This window comes from Plasmodium malariae (genome assembly GCF_900090045.1).
Source record: "Plasmodium malariae genome assembly, chromosome: 7".
Taxonomy (NCBI): Eukaryota; Apicomplexa; class Aconoidasida; order Haemosporida; family Plasmodiidae; genus Plasmodium; species Plasmodium malariae.
This window is the reverse complement of record NC_041781.1, coordinates 1,082,270-1,106,591: the sequence shown is the minus strand read 5'-3', so window position 1 is coordinate 1,106,591 and position 24,322 is coordinate 1,082,270. Positions and strand designations below refer to the sequence as shown.

At 27.0% G+C, this 24,322-nt stretch overlaps 3 protein-coding genes across 3 annotated transcripts; 2 read left to right on the top strand and 1 right to left on the bottom strand.

The window, feature by feature from the left end:
• Nucleotides 1-1,184: 1,184 nt before the first annotated feature.
• PmUG01_07031600 (chaperone, putative) lies at nt 1,185-3,670 on the top strand (the record flags this gene model as incomplete). The annotated part of the gene is made up of 9 exons (XM_029004059.1): nt 1,185-1,305; nt 1,477-1,565; nt 1,765-1,829; nt 2,116-2,215; nt 2,492-2,599; nt 2,751-2,804; nt 2,934-2,983; nt 3,073-3,133; nt 3,593-3,670. The coding sequence occupies 9 exons, from the start codon at nt 1,185-1,187 to the stop codon at nt 3,668-3,670; spliced, it is 726 nt and encodes a 241-aa protein (XP_028860786.1).
• A 1,489-nt stretch (nt 3,671-5,159) lies between these two features.
• ELO3 (long chain fatty acid elongation enzyme, putative) lies at nt 5,160-7,046 on the bottom strand (the record flags this gene model as incomplete). Its single annotated transcript, XM_029004058.1, has 1 exon — nt 5,160-7,046. One exon carries the CDS (start codon nt 7,044-7,046, stop codon nt 5,160-5,162), a length of 1,887 nt encoding a protein of 628 aa, XP_028860785.1.
• A 4,750-nt stretch (nt 7,047-11,796) lies between these two features.
• On the top strand, nt 11,797-22,350 carry PmUG01_07031400 (regulator of chromosome condensation, putative; the record flags this gene model as incomplete). The annotated part of the gene is made up of 1 exon (XM_029004057.1): nt 11,797-22,350. The coding sequence occupies one exon, from the start codon at nt 11,797-11,799 to the stop codon at nt 22,348-22,350; it is 10,554 nt and encodes a 3,517-aa protein (XP_028860784.1).
• Nucleotides 22,351-24,322: the final 1,972 nt, after the last annotated feature.

The window sequence follows — 24,322 nt, the reverse complement described above, 5'->3', positions numbered from 1 at the left end:
TATGGAAAAGAAATAATACCATTTTGACAATTAACAAAAAAAAAAAAAAAAAATTTCCTGACTTGTACATGTTCGACTAATAAAAAAACTCACACATATGAGGGTTACACATTATGCATTATACACATATGTTTATATATATATATGTAAATATATATGTTCCTATGTAAGTGTAAAAATAAATGAAGTCCTCCTGTTTTGTAAAAAAATGCAGAGCAAGAATGAAAGTCTGTTCAAAAGTGGAAGTACATTCCAAGAGTTAATGTACATGTGCCATATATTCTTCCGCGTTATGAGTACACATAAACACATATGTATATACATATATATACGTAAACATATACATATACATATACATATACAGACATATATATATATATATATATATATATGTGTATACATATTTGTATTTACATATTATGGTTTGTGTGCCCCTACGACGTTGTTTCCATTTAGCATTATGTGCAGGTAGGGATTTTTAAAAATGTTTTTGTATATAGGGCTTAAACACGTTTCGCCCAAAAAAAAAAAAAAAAAAAAGTAAAATATATAAAAACAAATAAAATCGAATAAAACTAAAAAAAATCAAACATAATTAAATAAAATCAAACATAATTAAATAAAATCAAACATAATTAAATAAAATCAAACCTAATTAAATAAAATCAAACATAATTAAATAAAATCAAACATAATTAAATAAAATCGAATAAAACTAAATAAAATCAAACATAATTAAATAAAATCGAATAAAACTAAAAAAATAAAATATAAATAAAATCAAACATAATTAAATAAAATCAAACATAATTAAATAAAATCAAACATAATTAAATAAAATCAAACATAATTAAATAAAATCAAACATAATTAAATAAAATCGAATAAAACTAAATAAAATTAAACAATATTAAATTGCGTAAAAATACATTTACAAACTGAAGAACAACTGTACATGTTATATTGCTTTCATCCTTTTTAATTATTTTTTTTGTTACTTTTTGCATTTATTTATTTTTTTTTTTTTTGTTTGTTTTATAACTTGATCCTAATTTTTGCAGTTACTTGTTTTTTCATACGAATTTCAAAAGATTATTTCAACGGTAAAGTGTAGATATACACTATTACCTTATAAAAGAGTAAAATATAATATAAAAACATACTATGTGACAATAATAAACTCAATGAACAAAATCAAATATATATCTTTATTGTGGAAGCACAATGCTGTCAATAATACAATATCGTGTAAACCTTATTCCAACAAATTAACTAAACGGCTGTTCATAAATGGAAATAATAAATGTGTGTAATAAAGAAAGGAAAATGTTTTTATACATTACATGCATCCCATTAATGATGAAGTACACATATGTCAAATGATCTAAAATTTATTTCAAAAAATTTAGAGAATTGTTATATGTATACCATTTTCTTTTCTTTTAATAACAGATAATAATAAATATGATATGTTAGATTTTAATAAAAGGAAAAATATTAAACAAGTAAAATGCTACAAATGTCACAGGGATATAAATGTTGACAATGTTCCGTTCAGCTGTCAAGTATGTTGTAATTTTTTCAGTATAACGCATTAGAATATTGTGAAAAGAGAGGATTTATAACGTTACAAAGATACGAGACTTATGTATATGTACATGTATATATGTATATATCCTTATGTATACATAAAAACGTGTCATTTCCAACATCGTTGTTATATTTTTTTTTTTTTTTTTTTCGATTAACATCCTACCCTTTTAGAGTTGTAAGGCGCTAATCAATGTCGATGTCTTTAAAATTTTTAACTTTTTTGAGCTTTTCGGCTTGTATGAAAATTTAAAAACAAATAAAATAAAAATTAATAAATAAAAATTAATAAAAAAATAAAAATTAATAAATAAAAATTAATAAATAAAAATTAATAAATAAAAATAAATAAATAAGCATATGGTAACAAATTAAACAATATATTTACCATTAAGCCACAATATTCAATACGTGATAAAATACACAAAATGATGATTAGGTCAAACATTACTTATTAGCTGCAATTTATGTGTAGTCATCTTACTTATATCTCTTTTTTTTTTTTTTTTTTTTTTTGTTCATAAGCAGAAAAGTTAGCTATGACTTAGACAAAAATTATTTAAAGAAAAAATTTAATGATATACAAAAAATTTACCACCCGGATAAGAATGCACAGAATTCCGAAGTAAACGCAATTTGTTACTGATAGCACATATACATGGCGCATGCTCCCTCACCACATGCATACATATATACATATATACTTATACTTAAACGAGTACACTCATATACACAAACTCTTTCATCAGCGTAAACACTTCTACCATGAGAACCCTCATGAATAAGAGTTTTTTTGTATAATGCATCGAATAATTTAATTATTCCTAATTCAAGCAATAATATTACAAAAAAAATGCATATGAAAATAAAAAATAAGTTCGTTATTACATTATAATTACAGTTAGAAAGAATAAATGAAGTCTCAAGTTATTTAAACAACGCATATGGAATTCTACTGAATGATATAGATCGGGCTTCCTACATGATAAACATTCAATATAACTACAAGGTAAACATGTTCAAGGATATATTATACATTTCATTTATGTATTTACAGTTTGGACTTTGCATTGTCTTTTTCTTTTTTGGTTGAATATTTTGCCCTTTTAACAAATTAAATATAAATATACATATGATTATTATTTTTTCTTTTTTTAAAGATACCTGAAGATGAGAATCTAGAGGATGAAGAATTTTTGTCTGAAATTATAAAGGTATAATAATTTTTAAAAATTTCATGCACTTATGTTCTTTTGATGTAAGAGCAGTCAGTTTTGCACTTATATACATGTTCATGTAAAACCTTGCTTGTTCATCCATATTTTTTTTCTATTTCTTATAAGATTAATGAACAAATAAATAAGCCTGAAATGGACCTTTTATTATTGACAAGGTAATAACAAAATAGGAAATATAATATTTATTCATTCCATTTCTACTAATTTTACCCATTTCAAATTGATATTTTAAAAATTGCCGTAGGGAATATAAAGACAAGTACGAGGATCACGTTAAAAGGATAAAATTACATTTCGAAGAAAAGGTAAGTCATAGGAGTCATCAATTTTGCGCATATAGGTGGACATGGAATTTTATATTAAATTAATTGGCAGCTATTTTTCTGCTATTTTTCCCCTATTTTTCTGCTATTTTTCTGCTATTTTTCCCCTATTTTTCTGCTATTTTTCCCCTATTTTTCTGCTATTTTTCCCCTATTTTTCCCCTATTTTTCTGCTATTTTTCCCCTATTTTTCTGCTATTTTTCCCCTATTTTTCCCCTATTTTTCTGCTATTTTTCCCCTATTTTGTCATTATTTTCCCCCTATTTTGTCATTATTTTTCCCTAATTTTGCTGTCATCCTCTTGTTAATTTTTTAGACGACTAAAATATATGCTTTTTTAAAAACATGTTCTCCATCATTTGTACATTTGTATACGTTTACTCTGTTAACTAAGCTGTTAGTTATATTGTTTGTACCACCACTTTTCCTTTTTCTCACAGGATTTTGAAAATATAGTAAATACTTTAAAAAAGTTAAAATTTATAAATAAAATTTTAGAGCGATTAAAAAATTTGTGAGGACGATGACCAATTAGAGTTATGTAAGGATTCCTCTTTTTTTTTATTTTTTTATTTTCTCTTCTTTTAATTTGTGCTTCATTAAATTTTTTCCATACTGCTTTATTTTTCAAGTTTTTCCTGTTATTTTATTCTATTTTATTTTCAATTTATCTTAGTCTTAATTTAGTTTTATTTTAGTTTTATTTTATACTTCTTTTATTTTATACTTCTTTTATTTTATACTTCTTTTATTTTATACTTCTTTTATTTTATACTTCTTTTATTTTATACTTCTTTTATTTTATCTTCTTTTATTTTATACTTATTTTATTTTATACTTATTTTATTTTATACTTCTTTTATTTTATACTTATTTTATTTTACACTTATTTTATTTTATACTTATTTTATTTTATACTTATTTTATTTTATACTTTATTTTGTATTTTTCTTTTTCCTTTGTTTGCGCACGCTTTGCCTGAAGAGTTTTTGAATTAACTCTTAAGCAACACAATCGGTATTTCTCGTTTTATATTAACAATTGTTTAGTTGAAAAAAAAAAAAAATTACAAAACGGCTAAAAAGATAAACGACAAAATGACAACGTTCCTCTTATTGAGCAGTCTTTGCAAGGGATTGTATCTGCTAAACTACTTATATTTTTAACAATGAATATTAAAAAATTTATAAGTTTAAATAAGTTCTTCAATAAAAAAAGCAGAAAAAATTGGCGTGGACATATAATATATATATATATATATATATATATAAACAAGCAATAAGATGATGTGAAAAAATTAAATATATCATGCGCCCTGTTATCAGGATGGGAATGGTATGCCACGTGTGTGTAAAAGTATATATACGAACTAGCTAAAAAGGTGCAATTTTTTTTTTTTTTTTTTCATGGTTGATAAAATTGTATGCCTATTTTTGTTTTTAACTTTATGAACAAGTTATTAACAAGAATATATTCATATATTGGTGTAAATGTAAACAAATGAAATTGCGGTTTAAATACACATGGGATGTAAAGAATTACACAAGTGAACACACTTCTTGTATCAGTGGTAAGGTCATCAAAAAGATGGAGCGGGTTCGTATAATTCGTACACAATAAACGACATACCAATGTATGTAAATATATATGCATGTATGCTCTTGTGAATAGCATATGCAGTATCAGGAACTCACTCTGCTGTTTAATTTTGCTCTTATATATACTTCCCACTTAAAAACAGTGGAAAAATAGAAGATGCAGCAAAATGTGCATGGAGCCCCAAAATAAAAGATACTCTATTTTTTCTGCTTTGCTATGTGTTCCTATAATGTCTACCTTATTTTCCTTCGTTCTCTCTTGCTCCATTCGCCCTGGCTCCTGTTACCTGTTCCTCGCTTTCTTCATTTTTCTTTTTCCGGAAAATGCGTTCCTCGCTTTTGTCATCTGAAACAGAAGAGAGCGGGATAAACTATAGCAAAGGATTCCATGAATATCTTACGTGCGCAGTTAATACGAATTGCACTTGCTGGTTTTGTTAAATATTTTGGTTGAGTATATTTCGATGAGCCACCTTAATGCTCCGTGTACACACAAGCCTAGCACAGCATCGTTGTAAACTTTTAGTCCATAGTATATTGGTAGTATTAAACAGAGAATGTATAATAAATAATTTTGAATGGTTTGTTTTATTATATGAAAAAAGCTGTTATTTGCATATATTGTTGAACGCTCAGATGGATGTGTTATAGTCTTTTCCATATTTAAGGAAATATTTTCGATGGGCGATTTACATATGATATAAGAAATTATAGATGAACTGTACAGATCTTTTATCAGCATAAATAATTTATGAATGCCGCTTTTTTGCTTACCACCGCTGCTATTACTGTAGTTACTGCTATTAATAATATCATTTTTTCTATCATTTTTTCTATCATTTTTTATATCATTTTTTATATCATTTTTTATATCATTTTTTATATTATTATTTTTGCTATTATATATGATTTTACGCAAGTTAACGTTATTACAGCCGCGATTATAAACATTACTGCCACAACTATTGCCATTACTACTGGCATCATTACTGAAATGCTTATTAGTGTCAGAATTGGCATTATCATCGCTTCCTTTATTGCCCATATTATTTATGTTACTATTAGCCTGCTCTGTTGCTACGTAGGATGAGTTCAGTCGATTCTGTTGTGTGTTTCCATGACGATTTATAATAATTTGTTCATTTGGTTTTTCTGGGTTGTCCATTTTCGAATCATTTGTCACTTTTTTAATTTTTTCAGAATAAAAATTCACAAAAAGAAATATATGATCATGTGCATATGTTGCCAATCCGTTAAAACATAATAAACATGTCTTTATCATATTAATTGTAATTTTTTTTTTTAAAACAGCCATATTTGAATAATATTTTTTTTTGTATTTGTTAAAAAGATCTCTTTGTTCATAAAAATTGTTTTCAGATATTTTATTTCTTATCACTTTATAATAATGCTTATTAAAATAAAATGAAAAATTTAACAATGTTAATGTGAATATGCATCCTATAATAACTTCTATAAATAACCTTAACATATCATTACTCTTACATATCATTATAAATCCTATAACACCCATTATATGTATACTTATAAGATAAGTAGCTACATTACTTTTAATATTACTATAATAATTAGTAAAATAAAAATTTAAAAATAAAATTGCATATGTAATATATAAAGCAAAACTTGCAATGGCATTAGTAAGATATACCTTATTTTCCACATTTTTCATAGCATAATAAGATATAAATATTCCCATAAGCATTTGACATATTTGTAAATATGTAATAAATTTTCGTATCTTATAAATTTGTCTCGGTATAATATATATAAAGCCAAAATAAAAATACATAATACTATGAACGATCAGATTTAGAAAAACAAAATAATGAGCATGAGACACCAGTTCTTTTTGAGAATATAAACAATATATAACAACACTTAAATGATGATAGAAATGTAAAAATGTTAATTTTTTTTTTTTCAAAACTAAAAATATTGTATCCCCATATTCTACAATTTTTGTAAGAGTAAATATTGCTATTACTGCTCTTGTTTCTGGGCTGTATTCATATTCTTCTACAATCAAATTTTTTAAAACTTCTTTATCATGTATAGCTATCAATAACGCTCCAATAAATGATAAGAAAGATAAGGTTAAATTCCATATTATCTTTATAAATTTCACTTCAATTGCATTTCTTTTTTTCATATAATTTTGGAATATTAAGATTGCGGGTATGTATATCAACGAAATCATGATTATGCTCTTTTCATACTTTTCCGCAAGCTCTCTTCCCTTCCCAGGTGTCCAGAATTCTCTATTTATAAAATTCATTTTAACAATAACAAAAAAAAAAAAAAAAAAAAAAAATATTTGCCATTGCATGTGCGAATAGTTTCTCCTGTTCAGAAGCATTCATGTATGTGAGAGAGTACGCATTTAGGCGTGTACGTATGAGGGTATGTACATATGTAGGCGTATGCTTATCAGATCACGTGCAAACACGTACAAGCTATACGTGTTGTAATCACTTTGTTCTGCCCAAATATACTGATTAACAAAAATTTAAAAATTTAAAAATTTTAAAAATTTTTAATTTTTTAATTTTTTAATTTCTTAGTTTTTCTTTTTTTTTTCAGTGTTGACAACTTGTGATATTTAAAATAATTTTTTACTTTTTGGTATACTTTTAATTTAAAAACGTATGACATATAATAGATAAACGGATATATGGGTAAATCGATATACGGATAAATGGATCACATATAAATATAAATATAAATATATATAAATATAAATATATATAAATATAAATATATATAAATATAAATATAAATATATATAAATATAAATATAAATATATAAATATAAATATAATTATATATAAATATAAATATAAATATATATAAATATAAATATATATATATATATATATATATATATATATATGCGTTTTTTTTTTTTTTTTTTTTTTTTGTTTACTCAACGTACGTTCTACGTAAGTATACGAAATCAAAATTTTGCCATTTTGTTATCTTTACCTTTACATGTTCAGGAAGAAAAAAAAGAAAAAAAAAAAAAAAAAATTCCCCTTTGTACTGTAAACTTTCGCACGTACCAGTTTGCATGTATGCGTACGAACGTATATGTACATATGTATGTTTGTAAAGGTAAATATAAGCAAGTATATATATATAAATAAATAAATATATATATACATACATATACATGCATGTACTAATAAATGGAATGGAAAAATCTGTATGTCCCTATAGTAATTTTCGAGGCTCGTTACGTTCTATAAAATGAAGTATGCCAATTTTTTTGTTATTTTTGTATTCTTTATTTTGTGGTGAAATAGTATTTATTTGACCCTTTGTATGTTGCAATTTCCATCGAAAATTTCAGCAAGTATTGTAAAGAAGGAAGAGAGAAAAAAAAAAAAAGAGAATAATAAGAAAAGCGAAAGGCGAAAGGAGTTAAGGGCAAAGAAAAAAGCGAAAACCCCTTCCATGATAAGAAGCACAACACCTCGCCGATCAAACGATATATGCTTAATCATTTTTGCTCATTTTAAGAGGGGAAATATAAAAACATAGATAGTAGCAATTTCAAATAATTTTTTGGAATGGGAGATTACTCATATATATACATTAATAATACATGTATATATGTAAGTGTACATATGTATACATATCTACACGTTTTATATAGTTCTTACAATGAAAAATTCCGACTTGCTTCGCCCGTCTGTTATTTTGCTTTTTTGTTATTCTTCTTATTTTAATGTACATCTCTCTAGGCAACAAACGTACAAAGTTTTTTCGATCTTTTATTAGTATTAGAGAAAAAAGTGCTTACCAATTTTTCTATGGAAGTGGCATATAAAGTAAGAAACTCAACATATATATATGTGTACCGTTGTAGTGGGATGAAAACTTGTGCACCTTTTTTATAACAAGCAATATATATCTCTATTTGCAAAAAGAAAAAGTGGAAGTAACTGAAAAATATACGAATGATTTAACGGTACAGTTGTGTACTCAGTATTTTACCTATTTTAAGTAAAAGGGGAGGAGTTTTACTGCACACGGGAGAAATGGAAATGTATATTTTTGCGCTTAAAAAGTGGAAGCGAAATATTAATATGAATAAAAATATAAATGTAAGTGTAAGTTTAAATTTAAAATTTTTTGAATATATATTTTTTTTCTTTTTGATTTTTTATTCCGTTTATTCGTACTCTCAGGAAAGCCCTTTTTACATATAAACTCAAAATCCGCACAGATAGGTGTCTACATATCTACGCATATATATATATATATATATATATATATATATATATATATACAAGTACATATACATGTACATATATATAAGTAAACACAAGGGTACGTGCGGGGATTTTTATAAAATATATACCTTGTTAATCCTCTTAAAAATACCCAAACAGTTCGAGCGCTAAGTGTAGGTAGTCTTTCCGTTGATAAAAACAAAAGAACAATATTGTTGTAACATTTAATCTGTTCTGTACATATCACAAAGGACATATGTACATGTATGCGCGTACGGTACATGTGTATACATATACGCACCTTTGAAGTTGTCGAAAAAGTGAAATAATTCAAAAATACAAATAAAAATGGTTGTAATCATTCCGCGTTATTATAAATTACACCAAAGATACAATGCTATATTATTTTGAAAAATAAAATATTATGAATGCATATGGTAACACACACTAGTAATAATTGCATTTTTAGACATAAGGAAATAATAATAAAATATAAATAAATAAAAAAAAAAAGAAAAATGAATTGCCATTTTGTGTATCTTAAATTTTAATCGTGTTAACAGGATAATATGTAACATATATCTTTTTTTCCGTGGAAACTCTTTTTCAATTTTTATTTTTTGTTATACATTTTTATATTTTTTCATAGTACAAAAAATTTTCTTATCGTATTTACGTTTGAAAAAAAAAAAAAAAAAATTTTACTACCATAAAAAGGCTGTATTTTTCTCGCACTTTTAAAAATAATTTCCAGTACATTGTTCTGTTTTAGCATTTATCTAAAAAATAAGCATTCTGTATATGTATATATGTTCGTGTTTGTGTATGTGTTTGTGTCTGTGTGTTTGTATTTTTTTTTTTTTTTTTTATTCTATTTTTCGTATTTTGGAAATTAAGAAGATTTTTATATACCCCAGTAGGTGTGTATTCCCCTATGTGCATATCAATATGGAAGTTTTATTTTTACCTTTTAATCGAAATTTTAAAAAGGCAGGAAAAGTGATATTAGTAAACGTTAAAGTAGCATTTACGCATATGTATACATGTGTATACGTATAAATGTATATATATGTGAATATATATATATATATATATATATATATATATATATATATATATGAATGTATTTATGCATTTTATTTATTTTTACGTTTTATTGTACCAAAAAAGTGCTACTCTTTTTACTTTTTATTATTAGTACACGTGTTTTGGTGTTAAGTATTATTTTATTTCATATTATTCTGCCTTTTTTTCATTTTCTTTATCTTTTACTTTTTTTTTTTGTTTTTTTTTGTTAAATGTGAAAAAAAGGAAAATATGGCATCTCCAAATTTTTCTTTTTCTCCTGTATTTTTTAAGCAATAAGCTAGGAAAAGATAAAACATTCCATTTTGTTTTATTTAATATAACATAAATTAATATATGCATATGCATATATGTATGTATATTTGTATACGTGTATATTTGTGTATATGCATACGTGTATATGTATTATATGCATACATATATTTTGTTTTTTATACTCTTCATACTACTCAGTTACATGCCGTAAAAGTTCTTCGTGTGTAATAATTTACTCAACACACTATACAGTCTAATTATGCTATACATATATAAACATGTTACTCCCATATGATGTAATACTGTGTTATATTATATCGTATTACGTTATATAGCGCTATGTTTTATTTTATTTTATTTTTCGCATATCTTCACTTTATGTATATTCTGTTTCGTTTCCCTATTTTTTACATTTTAAAGTGTAAAATATGCATTCATACATTTTTGTTGTCTAATTTTTGAGCAAAAATATTTAAGGAGATAGCACAATTGCACAACTTTGTTTTTTTTTCTTATTCTTTTTAAATTTGCCTTTCCTTTAAAAATAAGAAATTTGGACGTTGCACGTATATACAACTTTGGTTTTATATACATATCTTTGTAAAATTTTATGACAATTTTTGTTTTTTTCCATTTTGCATTATCCTCTTTTCTTTTTCCTTTTTCCTTTTTCCTTTTTCCTTTCTCCTTTCTCCTTTCTTCTTTTTTTTTTTTTTTTTTTTTTTGTGTCTCCTTCCTAATAACGCCTTTCTTCCATGCGCAAATGTAAACCATTTGTTTAAGATTTCCCTTACCTTTTTTCGTTCTTCTATTTTACTTTTTTGAATGTGAAAAGTACATACATTCATATGCCTATTTTTTTTGTATTACCTTATTTTTTTTTTAATATAAATTAAGGGAAACATGGTACATATGTAATATGTGAGTGTACCATATATCATGTGATTGATTGATTCTTTTTTTTTGTAAATTTTTTTTTGACATTTTAGCATTTTTTGCAATAGTGTTTTAATCGTTTAGTCAGTTTCGTTTCGCTTAAGTCGTTCACTTTTTCAACTATTGGGGCATATTGTGTTTCCGTTTGCTCAACCCTCTTTCAGTTAAGTCTATCTGCATGCGCTTCGCTTCCACATCTTCAAGTTTATCTGTTTATGTTTAATCTGCTTGGAAGAAATTTTTTATTTTTGAACTTGTTCATCTGTAGGTGCGGTGCTTTTTGTGGAATTTGTGTTTGTGTTTAGGTTTTTGCTTTTGTTTGTTAGTAGGACTGATACTGTCTTTGCTTCAGCTTCCACACCTGTCGCTATTAACACTTTTTCCGATACTCTCACCGCTGCTTCTAATTTTCTCCTATTTCCGCTTGTGCTTTTTATATGCTCTTATCTCCACTTGTGTGTCAAATTGGCTAGTCCGCTATGAAAAAACGGCTACAGAAAAAGTTGGGGTAAAATGGCGTCAAACGAAAAACATGGTAGTATAATTCATGTATTTGTTATAAATGATCTTAAAAATAGTAAAAGGAAAAGGAATGAAAGTTCAACATATGTAGAGAAAGATGCAGAGAGAGAAAATGAAGAAGGGAAAGAAGAAGGGAAAGAAGAAGGAGAAGGAGAAAAAAAAGAAGAAAAGTGCTCCGGAATAAATACTGATAAAAAGAAGCAAAATGAAGACGCGAATAATTCAAATTGCACTAATTTTAATAAACAGAAAAAAGATAAGAAAGATGAAATGATAACTCATAAAATATTTTATCCACAAGTAAAGATAGCTAAGGTAAGTTGTGGAAAATCTATTATAGGTTTCTTATCAGTAGTGGGTAAAATTTATTGTTGGCGTATAAATAATTTCAACGATTTTGATAAAAACGTCCCCTACTTATTATCAGATGGATTGTTAAAGAATAAAATTATACATGATGTGAGTAGTGGGTATCACCACATTTCTTTTATTTCAAAAGAAGGAGAATTGTTTACTTATGGAGATAATACATATGGTCAATTAGGAAATAATACAGTGTCAAGTGAAAAAGAGGTACCCTATTCATCGGGGGTTCCAGATAATGATTGTGCATTTAACCGTATAGGCAAGGTTACCAGCGGAAGCAGTGCAAACAGTGGAAAAGAACAGAATTTGAAAAGGTACAGTGTCCACAAAGTAGACGTTGAAAATAATATAGTTAAATGCGTGTATTGTTCAGAAAAGTATACCTTATACATAACCATTGATGGATTATTATACGGCTTTGGTATAATAAATGAGCATTTTATAAAAAGCAAAATAAATAGAAATAAAATAAATAGAATTTTATCAAAACCTCATCTTATACATACTAATAATATAGCTTTTAAAAAATTATCTATTGGTACAAATTTCATATTAGGCATAAATTTTAATAATTTTGTTTATTCATGGGGAGATAACACAAATAATGCTTTAGGGCATAACAACTGCATAGAATGTCTTGAACCCAGAAAAATTGAGGGTCTAATAAACGTTACTTTAGTTAGTGCAGGTAAAATTAGTTTATGTAAAACACTAGAGGAAGACATATATATATGGGGGGGGAATTATGGGAAAACACCCAGTTTAATTAAGAACAAATTTGATGATATGCATATTAATACTAATTTTATTATCGGTTTATGTGAAAAGAAAAATATATGGGTTAAAAACATTGATCAGTTGTCTCATGGCTATTATATAAATAATATAAAAATAGGTCTACTCAGTTCATACGAAAACTTAATTATCGGTGTAGAGAACTATGAACACGATGTTCAAAGGAAAAAGTCAAACGAGATAAAGGACACAAATGAACATACTAAGTCAATTGACGACCTTCTAAATGATGGCAGAAAGCAGGTAGGCACTATTACTGCATCAAGTGCTGAAACAGGCCCCATAGATCTTGTTAGTAGTACTAGAAGTGTTAAAACTGATAGCACTGTTAGCATTGTTAGCATTGTGAACGGTAGTTCAACTAGTGGTAACGGCAATGATATTAACAGTGGTAATGGCAATGATATTAAAAGTGGTAATGGCAATGATATTAACAGTGATAATGGCAATGGTAGTGGTAACGGTAATGATATTAACAGTGGTAACGGCAATGATATTAACAGTGGTAACGGCAATGATATTAACAGTGATAATGGCAATGGTAGTGGCGATGGCAGTGGTAATGGCAGTTATGATGCTCTTGCCGATTTGGCGAACAACATAAACACACTGAACGGCTACCTCGGTCAGAATAAGCTTACCGAGTTTGATAAGAAGGGAAGCAAAAATTACACATCTTTGGAAGAATATAATGTCGTTGTTGAGGAGGAGGAGGAGCGCGACGAAAATCGTATGAACAAGTCAGGTAATAATTACAGTCATAACGAAGAAATTAAAAAAAATAATAAAACTATTTATAATTATGAGTATAATAGGAAGAGAGCAACAGCAGAATACACTATACGTGATGAGGGGGAAGCTGCTATAGTAGAGAAAATATCATGCTCTAATAATAGCGATAGAGTTAATACACTATCACATGATGACACAAATAGTGGTATAATAAATGATAGCACGGGCAAAGGTAGTAATAAGGGGGAGAAGGTAGCACACAAGGAAGAGTCTAGGAGTAGTATCCCACTGCTGAATGTTGAGAAATGCTCAATGATTAGAAATATTGGTAATGTTGGCAGTGTTGGCAGTGTTGGCAGTGTTGACAGTGTTGGCAGTGTTGGAAGTGTTGGTAGTGTTGGCAGTGTTGGCAGTGTTGGCAGTATAACCAAAGAAGCAAAGAAGCAGTGCTTAGATGAGACTATCGTGGGGGAGGGAAGTATTGGTAATGATGGTAGCATCAACCGCAGCAGTGGCGATAGAAGCATAATTAACACCGTAAACGGCTTATTGAGCGGAGAAGGGGGGAGTGCAGAAGGCAGAGATGAAAGGAACGAAAATGCGGATAGAAGCAACATGTGTAAAGCAACGAAAATGGGCTGCCATGATGGGATAAGCTGTTCAAATGATGTTCATACAGTAGTAGATAACAACCATTGTCGGATTGTAAAATACAACGATAAGGATGAAGATAACGATTATGATAAATGTGATGATAATCATGGCGATAACGATGAAGATAATCATGGCGATAACGATGAAGATAATCTTGGCGATAACGATGAAGATAATCTTGGCGATAACGATGAAGATAATCTTGGCGATAACGATGAAGATAATCATGGCGATAACGATGAAGATAACCACAATGGCAATCATGACGACGATGATGACGATAACAATGATGTGTATAGGTTACACACGGAAAACGATTCCTCGGATAATATTAGGCAAAGAGAAGATATGGAAGAGGACGAATATTATAATGATGAATATGACGAAGATGATGATTTTTTGGCTACTAACTTTTACGGGGAACGACCTAGTAGTAGTATGAAAAATCATAAAAATGTTATCATAATTAATAATAGAGGAAATGAAAAAGATTTATATAATATCAAATCGTCTTTAAAAAAATTTCCTAGTAGTGAAGGAATTAAAAAAACAGTGTCCTTTTCAAACTATGTATATGATTTGGCTAAAAATAATTACGAATTGATAAACTTGAATTCGAACGATGAAGATAGTGCATCTGAGAGGGAAGATCAAGGGGGAAAAGAGGAAGGGGAGGAAGAGAACAAGAAGAAAGGAAATAGGGATACAAACGTAGAAGAAGCAGAGAAACTGGAAGAAGAAGAACGGGAGGAAGAGGAACGGGAGGAAGAGGAACTCGAGTTAGACAGGGGACAAAGGTACCAATTCCAGAAGCATGAAGAGAAGGAAAAATCGAAAAACTCGGTGAGCACTAGTAATAACTACCATATTCTTAACAGTCATTATGATGAGAAAACACAAAATATTAAAGAAGAAGATGACATATTATATTTTAACATGCAAAAAAATTGTAATAATTATAATGATTATTACAGAAAAAAAAGTGTTCATAAAGAGAAGTCAAATGTTATAGAAACTTTTAAAAATATATCAAAGGAGGAAGTAATTACAATAAATAACATACACAATACTATCAATTTTGATGAATCGGATAATGAGTATATAAACAGTGATATATATAACAAAAAAGTAAGCCTTATTAATGGGGAACTGTTACACTATCAAACTGACAACACACTAACACGGGTGCAAGATAACGTTAAACAGACTTGTGCTTATCATTATGGGGAGGTTAGAGAACGGGAAGGGAAAAAGGAACAGAAGGAGGAGAAGAATAAGAGGGTAACGAAGGAGGAGGAGAAAGGAATGACAAAGGGACACGTGGGAAAAGACGGGGAAGAAGAACAGAAAAACTCAGAGGGGAAAATAACAACAGTAACTAATAAAAATAATGAGGAGAGTAGAATATTAGACAGTAATATATCAGCAGAAATGTCTACTGAGAAGGAGGAAGGAAAAAATAATAGCACGAAAAGTGAAAGAGAAGAATATGAAAAAGAGGGGAAATGTGGGGGAGTGGAAAACTGCGAGTCTCTGCATAATTATGAAAAATCAAAAGGCGAAATGGAAAAGAAAGGAATGGAAGAAAAAAAATTTGTGTATAAAAAGATGAATGAATGTAACATTAGTTTAAATAAATTGCATAAGGGTTCTGACTTTGTAAAATTCAATAGTGAACGAAATACGGATGACGACAAAAGAGATGCACCTGTGAAGAGTAAACATGGTTATAGCATAATGAAAAGGTTAATTAACACGAACCATCCTATTATCAGTGTCATTAACAATAATAGAAGTTATTGTCTAGGGAATGATAACATGAGTTATGAAAATGTGCAGATAGAAAACAAAGAAAAAGGTGAAATTTTGGAGGATATCAAGCTTTTTGAAGATAAAGAGAATAGGAATAGTAGTACTACAAAAAATACGTTCAGCTGTGTTAAGGCGAATGATACGTATGATAATGTTGAGCATCCGAGCAAATACAGGTCTATGGATAATAGCACGTTTAGCGAGATGGTTAGCAGCATGCATAACGGCATGAATATAAGCATAAATAGCAGCATGAATAGCCGCGTAAATAGTAGGGTCCATTATTCAAAGACCCCCCCGAATGATGTTAAAGCTATGAAGCTTCAATCAAATGGAAGTAGAATTTTATTTGGTGAGCATACAAATATAAGGAGAAAAAAAAGGGGGGAAATGAAATGTAATAAATACTATTACCAAGACAGGAAGGAGTTCAAAATTATTTCGTGTTTGCGTAAGGGAGATGGAAGAATAAAAGAAAGAAAGAACCTTAAACTAAAGCATAGGATAAATAAAAAAATGAAAAATAGAACAAATAATAGAACAAATAATAGAACGAATAATAGAACAAATAATAGAACGAATAATAGAACAAATAATAGAACAAATAATAGAACAAGTGGTATATTTAAAGCTATAGCAACATGTAATAAGAACATGGATTTACCATATGGACATGAAGTACTACTAAGAAAGGAAAAAATGGACAATTTTAAAAAAAATGTTTCTTCCTTCAATTCTGCAAGTAGAAAAAGAGGGTATAATCATGGGGGGGTAAAGAAATGTAAGCTATTTTTCGGCAAAGAAAAATCTTTTAGTGATGTTAGCGGTACCAGTGGAAGTAGTGATGGTGATCCTACCATCTGTGGTAGTATTCCCCCCTTCCATAATGCAGTCTTACAGCTCGATGAAAAAACTTGTGTGATAGAAAAGAGCAATAATAGTAATATAACACATACTAACGAGTTAAGGAGTAAAATCAGGAATGACTTGTTATCCATTGTGAGTTATAATGATGATGATAGCTGTGATGAATGTGCTAATTTTAGTGGATGTGATAAGGATGAACATATTTTTACTAATGACCGAAAATATTCGAGCAATAGTAACCATAGTATAAAAAGTTGTAGTATGAAAAGGAATTTAAGTGAAAGTAATTTAACAAAAATGAGAAAGTGCAAAGAAGGAAAGAAAAAAATTTTAGTTAGTAATAAAGATAAAATATTACGAAACAGCAAAAATGAAAATAGCGAATTGAGTAATACAAGTATATGCGTAAAAAATGATAAGAAAGAAACAAATAAAAAGATAACAAAGATATTACCCAATAAACAATTCTTTATGCCTTGTTTAGGGGTGAATAGTTTAAATAAAAGTTATGCACAAAGTAATAACAACAAGAAAAAAGAGAAACAAGAAATATGCACTTCAACATATATGAAAGAAAATGCATTCTCATCTAACATATGTAATTGTCTAAGTGATGATAAAAATGTTTCATCATCTCATAACATAGTAAAATCGCAAAATGTGGAATATTTTTCTGACTCAGGTAAAATTGCAAAAAATTGTGATCATTGTACAGGAAATTTTTTAAATACCTGTCCTGTTAATAATATTTTTGATACACCACACAAAGGTTGTAAGAATAGTTTTTATGTTAGTTGTAATGATAGTTATTATAATAGTCGTTATAATGACGGAGAGTATAAAACGGAAGAAGAAACATATAAAGTCAATTTCTCATCATTTGACGAAATGAAAAAAAAAAAAAAAAAAGAATTAGTCTTTTCATTACATCATGGAAAAGCTAATAATTTGTGTAAGAATGATCTTAATTCTGAATATGCTGAAAAAAATATAAATAATAAAACAAAATGCACATTAGGTAGTGTGTTGAAATTGAAAAAGTTAAACAAAAAGGAAAAAAATGTATGCATAAATTTGCCAAATGTTTTAAATACTTCTTTTGAAAAAAAAGGAGAAATCATAAAGTTGTCTCATCTTAATGTGAATCGTAGTAACACAAATGATAAAACGAAATGCTGCAGAGTCACAGAGAACAATATGTACGATAGTCAGGAAAATAAAACAAATCATATTTGCAATAAATTGGTAAAAAAAAAAAGAAATAAAATTATGAATGAACAAAAATCCCAGCATTTGAAACATTCTAGCGAATGTAAAATTGCGGGTCATTTGAAAAAAGAAAATATGAACAGTTCATGTTGTAACAAAAGAGAAATAAATGATAAATATGAGCTACATAAGAAAAGTGGTGAACCAAGTTCTATTATGAAAAAACGTAGTAAAGCATTGGTCGATCATACATTTGTCAATAAAATTGCTAAAGGAGTCAAACAAAAAGGAAGCGAAGTAGAATGTGTCTGTAATAGTAGTACTAGTAATAATAAACATAAAGCAGGTAATAAAAGAAGCGTGAATAGTAGTCCTAGCTTGGACTTGTTAACCACTGTTAACAAAGGGGACAACCAGCATTGCTCCAATAGCATAAATACAATAATGAAAAAAAAAAAAAAAAAAAAAAATGAAACAAAAAAAATTGATAACATTCCAAGTATAGAGAAGAGTGAAATTATCGAAGAAAATGCAATTTGTTTAGAAAACATACACAAACAAAAATTGAAAAATGACAAAATGGTGCTCTTAAAAAAGCTGCAGCAAGAAATTAACTATATGAAAAATGATATATTAAGGGGAAAAAAGAACGTAGAAAAAAAGGAAACTATCCTCAATGTGAAAAAAGACGAGCAGAACAATTGGGAAGGTTTTTCCGATTGGATGGTGGATGGGTCTGCCGCTAAAACAGCAGATGGTTCTGTTTTCAAAATTGGGGATAGTATCGCGTGTGTTTTAAACCAAATGGTGGGGAAAGAAAAAAACATTTCACTTAATGTACCGAAATGTGAAAAAGACAAAAAAAAAAAAGATGATGAAATTGAGCAAAATATTTTGGTAAATATAAAAGAAAAAATGGAAAATAAGTTCAATCTGAAAAAAAAAAGACATAAAAAGTATGTGAAGCGAATTTCTAAAAGTATGAAAATTATTCTTAAGGAATATAATGACATCAAAAGGGAAAAGGAAGAAGTAGATAAAAAAAATGATTATTTAAAATTCATGTTAGAAAACACTGTTATAAAAACTAATGAAATGTTAAGAATAAATAAACAGTCTTTTCAGAATTATATAGATAAGATGCAGAAAGAAAATGTTTTCCTCAAAAAGGAATTAGACGAAGAATCACATCAACATCATTATGATTTACAGCAGTTAGTTAATAAAATAACAGATATGGAAAAAATAAAAGATTATATTGTCAATAAGAATGAAGAATGTAACAAGAAAATTATGTTTCTAACTGTACAATGTGATAAATTAAAAGAAAAAGAAGAGGAATTACATAAAATAGCTAATAATTATAAATTAAATTTAGAAAAAGAAAAAAAAAAAAAAAAATATATTTTAAAAAAAATTGAAAATTCAATTAAGGGAAGAGAAATAGATTATAACGAGTTAAAGCAAAAGCATCATGCTCTCCAATGTACTAATGATGAACTGTCCAAAAATAACACCGATCTAAAGGAAGAAATAGCTAAATTAAAAGGTCAGTTATGTGCTAAAGATAACATTATTAATAAAAGTATCGAAAAAATTAATGATTTGCATAGTAAACATGAATTATTAAAAAGCGAGTGCAGTAGTAATAAAACCATTGCACATGATGCTGTTACGAGGAGTGATAACAAATTATATGGTACAGAAGCACATGATAATCACGAGTATGATGGTCATGCATATGGCAGTCCTGTCTATATTTGTGAAGCCTTGGAGGAGTCATCTTATTTGGAAAAAATGAAGGTGGAACGAAATAAAATTTTAGATAAGGAAAAGGAGGTATTTTATGTCGAAGCGAAGGAAGAAGTAGTACTAGATGCAGATGTGAAAAAAGGAGGACGTAAAAAAAAGGGTCCTACGGACGACCAACTGACTAGCGAAAATGGAAAAAATAGCAGCATATGTGAAGATATATCAACAAATTTTTTAATTCTTTTAAAAAATGAACTCAGAAAAAACTGGGAGATTTATAGAGACAGTGATTCATCACTAGAATTGTTTTTGGAAGATTCTATTAAAGCAACTTTTGAAAATTTGGAAAACGGAAATGAGTCAAAGGAAAATGGTAAATTATGGGGTAAATTAATCGGTGTTCTCGAAAATTTTATGAACAGTCATACTAAAAATTACACTCAGAAGAAAACACAAAATAATGTATTCCATAACAACATTATGAATAACATTCTTACGAACGAGTCACGGGAGACGGATGATAGTACGAATGATAGAACAAACGACAATACAGTTAACTACACGAACAACGAAGATGAGGTAGACGTACACAAACAAACAAAAGATGTGTTAACTGAGGGAAATTTAAATAGCAGCAACAGTAATAATAGCAACAATTACAAAAACAACATTAACAAAGGTAATAATAAAAACTGTAATAATAACAAAGGTAATAATAACAAAGGTAATAATAACAACGATAATAATATCAACGGTAATGATATCAACGGTAATAATATCAACGGTAATAATATCAACGGTAATAATATCAACGGTAATAATATCAACGGTAATAATATCAACGGTAATAATATCAACGGTAATAATATCAACGGTAATAATAAAAACTGTAACATCGATTATTTAAAAAATGAAAAACTTAAAAAAACCGTCATGGAACAAATGGAAGAAATACTGTCGTCCTTGCAAAAAATAAAAGGAAATAACACATACGAGGAAAAAATGAATAAAAAAAATTGTGAAGAAAAAAACCATATAATAAATTATGAACAGGTCAGCACTAAAAAGAGTCTCAATGAAATGTCGTCACGTGCGAGTGAGGATAGTTCACTAAGGAACTTCCTTCATAAAAAAAATGTGATTGTAAACGTGAACAGAAACGTGAACAAAAATGTCAACAAAGGCGCGAACGAAAATATTAACAAAAACGTGAACGAAAATGTCAACAAAAGCGCGAACGAAAATGTCAACAATTACGTGCAGAAGAGTATGAACAGTGCATGCAAAAATGACCAATTTCAAAATGAAGGGAAAATTTTTTTAAAAAAGAAAACAGATAATAATAGTCAGAAAAAATTAAAAGAAATGTCCATTCTCGTTGATAACACACAAGTGATTACATATCCAGAAAGACGTAAAATTATTGAAACAAAAGAACTCAATAAAAACAATAAAATGAAAAATAAGGGTGAAGATAATGCAGAAATGTGTGTAGATGAAGATGTGAAGAAAGAAGGCCAATACGAGAATAGCGTCAAGGCAATAGAAAAGTGTGTGAGAAAAAAAAATAAAAAAAATAAATGCGCTGATAACAGTGATACTAATGACAGTAGTAAAAGTGAAAATAATAACGCTAATAATTATGACGATAATAATTATGACGATAATAATTATGACGATAATAATTATGACGATAATAATTATGACGATGATAATTATGACGATGATAATAATAAAGCTGAAAATTATGATAGCGATAATAAAAAGGATAATCTGGATTATTCCGACAAACCATATTTAAAAACAGAAATTACAGATTTGAAAATGAATGGTGTAACAGGAAAGAATTTAAAAGGACACTCAAAATACTACGCAAATGTAAGGAGTACAACAGGATTTAATTCTTCTTCAGTATGTAACAATGGCATGCAGCAGATGAACACATGCGATCCTTTGAAGGACGAGAGTAAAAGCAATAAAAGTACATTGGAAAAAAAAACATATTTAAAAGAAATCGATAATGACAATTTTTTGTCATTACATCAATATAAAGATATTACAAAAAATAAAAATGAAAAGTTTCAACAAGTGGCAATGCTCAAGGATGCAATTATTAAAGAAAAAAAGAATACTAGTAATGATATAAAAAATACAAAAGAAATAAACTCAAATGGTTTAAAAAATCAAGAAGGCATGAATAGCATCTCAAAAAAAAAAAAAAAATCATTCAATGAAATGATAGATAATATTTTTGACACATCAATTGACCATTCATGTTCAGTCAATGAAAATATGATAAATATTCAAAATTTAATTGAGAATAATATTAAAAACATTTTTAGTGCTCAAGATACATAAAATTGTTGTGTAAACAAATTACCAAAATATAGGAAGCTTTTTTGTGCGTTACACGGACCTAATGCAAATAAATAAAAATTCAAGAAGTTTATGCAATTTATACAGTTCAATGAATACCAGAGTAGGGTACTTTTTTGCCACTATTTTTTTAACATTTTTGCCACATTTTTTTGTTATTCTTAAAAAATAATATAAATTTTTAAAGTGTAAAAATTAATTTTGTTCTATTTTATTTTTTTTTTTTTTCCCAGTTCTTTTTGTAATATGATGAAGAGAAATAAAAGAATTACAACATCAAAAAAAAAAAATTCTGTTACAATATTTTCCTTTAAAAACTACATTTTTAGAACTATTTCTTTTTATAAAAAACAAACATTTGTAATTTTCAAAAATTTTCATTTATATTAAATTCCTTAACGAATTTTTTTTTTTTCGTCACACACAAAATTCGGTTCTGTCGTATAACCCATACAACAATTATGCAAAATTGATGTATACATACTTATATATATATATACGTACAGTATATATGTATATTTATATATGTACATGTATATATGTAAATTTATAAATGAACATATATATATATATATATATATATATATATATATATATATATAATTACCATGGCATTTTTCCTTTAAAGTATATTATACTATATTATGGATACTCTTTTTTAAAAAATCAATGCGATTTGTTAACATTGCAGTTTAACTGTTTAATCCTTAAAAAGTAAAAACACTACAACACCTTTTTTTTATGCAGTTTTTTTTTTTTTTTTTTTTATTTCATTAAAATGCAACAGTAGTAAAAAATATCCTTTTGAATTTTTTTTTTTTTTTTTTCCATTTTATTTTTAGTAATTGTATTTCCTAATAAATGGTTAATTTTTAAGTTTTCTTAATTTTTAATTTTTTTTTTTTTTTATCCTTTTAAATGATTTTAAATCAGTATGATAATATAATTTAAGTGTAAAGAGTAAAATTTCATTTAAAAGGTTGTATTTTTTGTTTTTAATTACACAAAAACTTGAGAAATTATAAGTACGTTTATATGTATATATATTTTAAATGTATGTATACAAAATATACGAATATGAACTAAAACAGGTTAAATAGTTTAAACAAATATGCAATATTAACCCTTTCTACTGATTTTTGTTTGTTTATTTGTTTATTTGTTTGGGTTTTTGCTTATTTGTTTGGGTTTTTGCTTATTTGTTTGGGTGTTTGCTTATTTGTTTGTCTGTCTGTTTTTTTTATTTTTTTTTTACGATTATTATTATCATTATCATTATTATAACTATAATTATCATTATCATTATTATAATTATCATTATTATAATTATCATTATTATTATCTTCATTATTATTACCATCATTATTATTATTATCATTATTATTGTTATCATTATTATAATAACTATTATTATTATTATTATTATTTTTTTTTTTTTTTTTTTTAAACTATTTAAATCAATTTAAAGCAATTTAAACAAGAAAATATTTATAATTTTTTTTTAATATTTTATAGAGCATATAAAATTTCAAATAAAATAAGACACCTTTAAAAATATGTACATATAATTACAAATTAATTTAAGAGTTTTTTTCCTTTTTACGATTTACGTCCAAATATTTTTCATTACATTTACATTTATTTTACTTTCATTTATTTTTTGTAATTTTATTTAATAAATTTTATGCATTTTAAATTGATTTATTCCAGTTAATTCCAGTTAATTCCTGTTAATTCCAGTTCATTTCAGTTCATTTCAGTTCACTTTAGTTAATTTTAGTTAATTTTAGTTTATTTTATTTTAATTTATTTTTTTTTTCCTTTTTAAAGTTACTATTGAAATAGTTTTTAACTTTTATGTATAATTGTTTTCTTGTGAAAACGCAGAAATAATAATATTATTTTTTTTACTTTAAATTTCAATTTGTGTTTTTACAAAATTTAATAAAAAGAA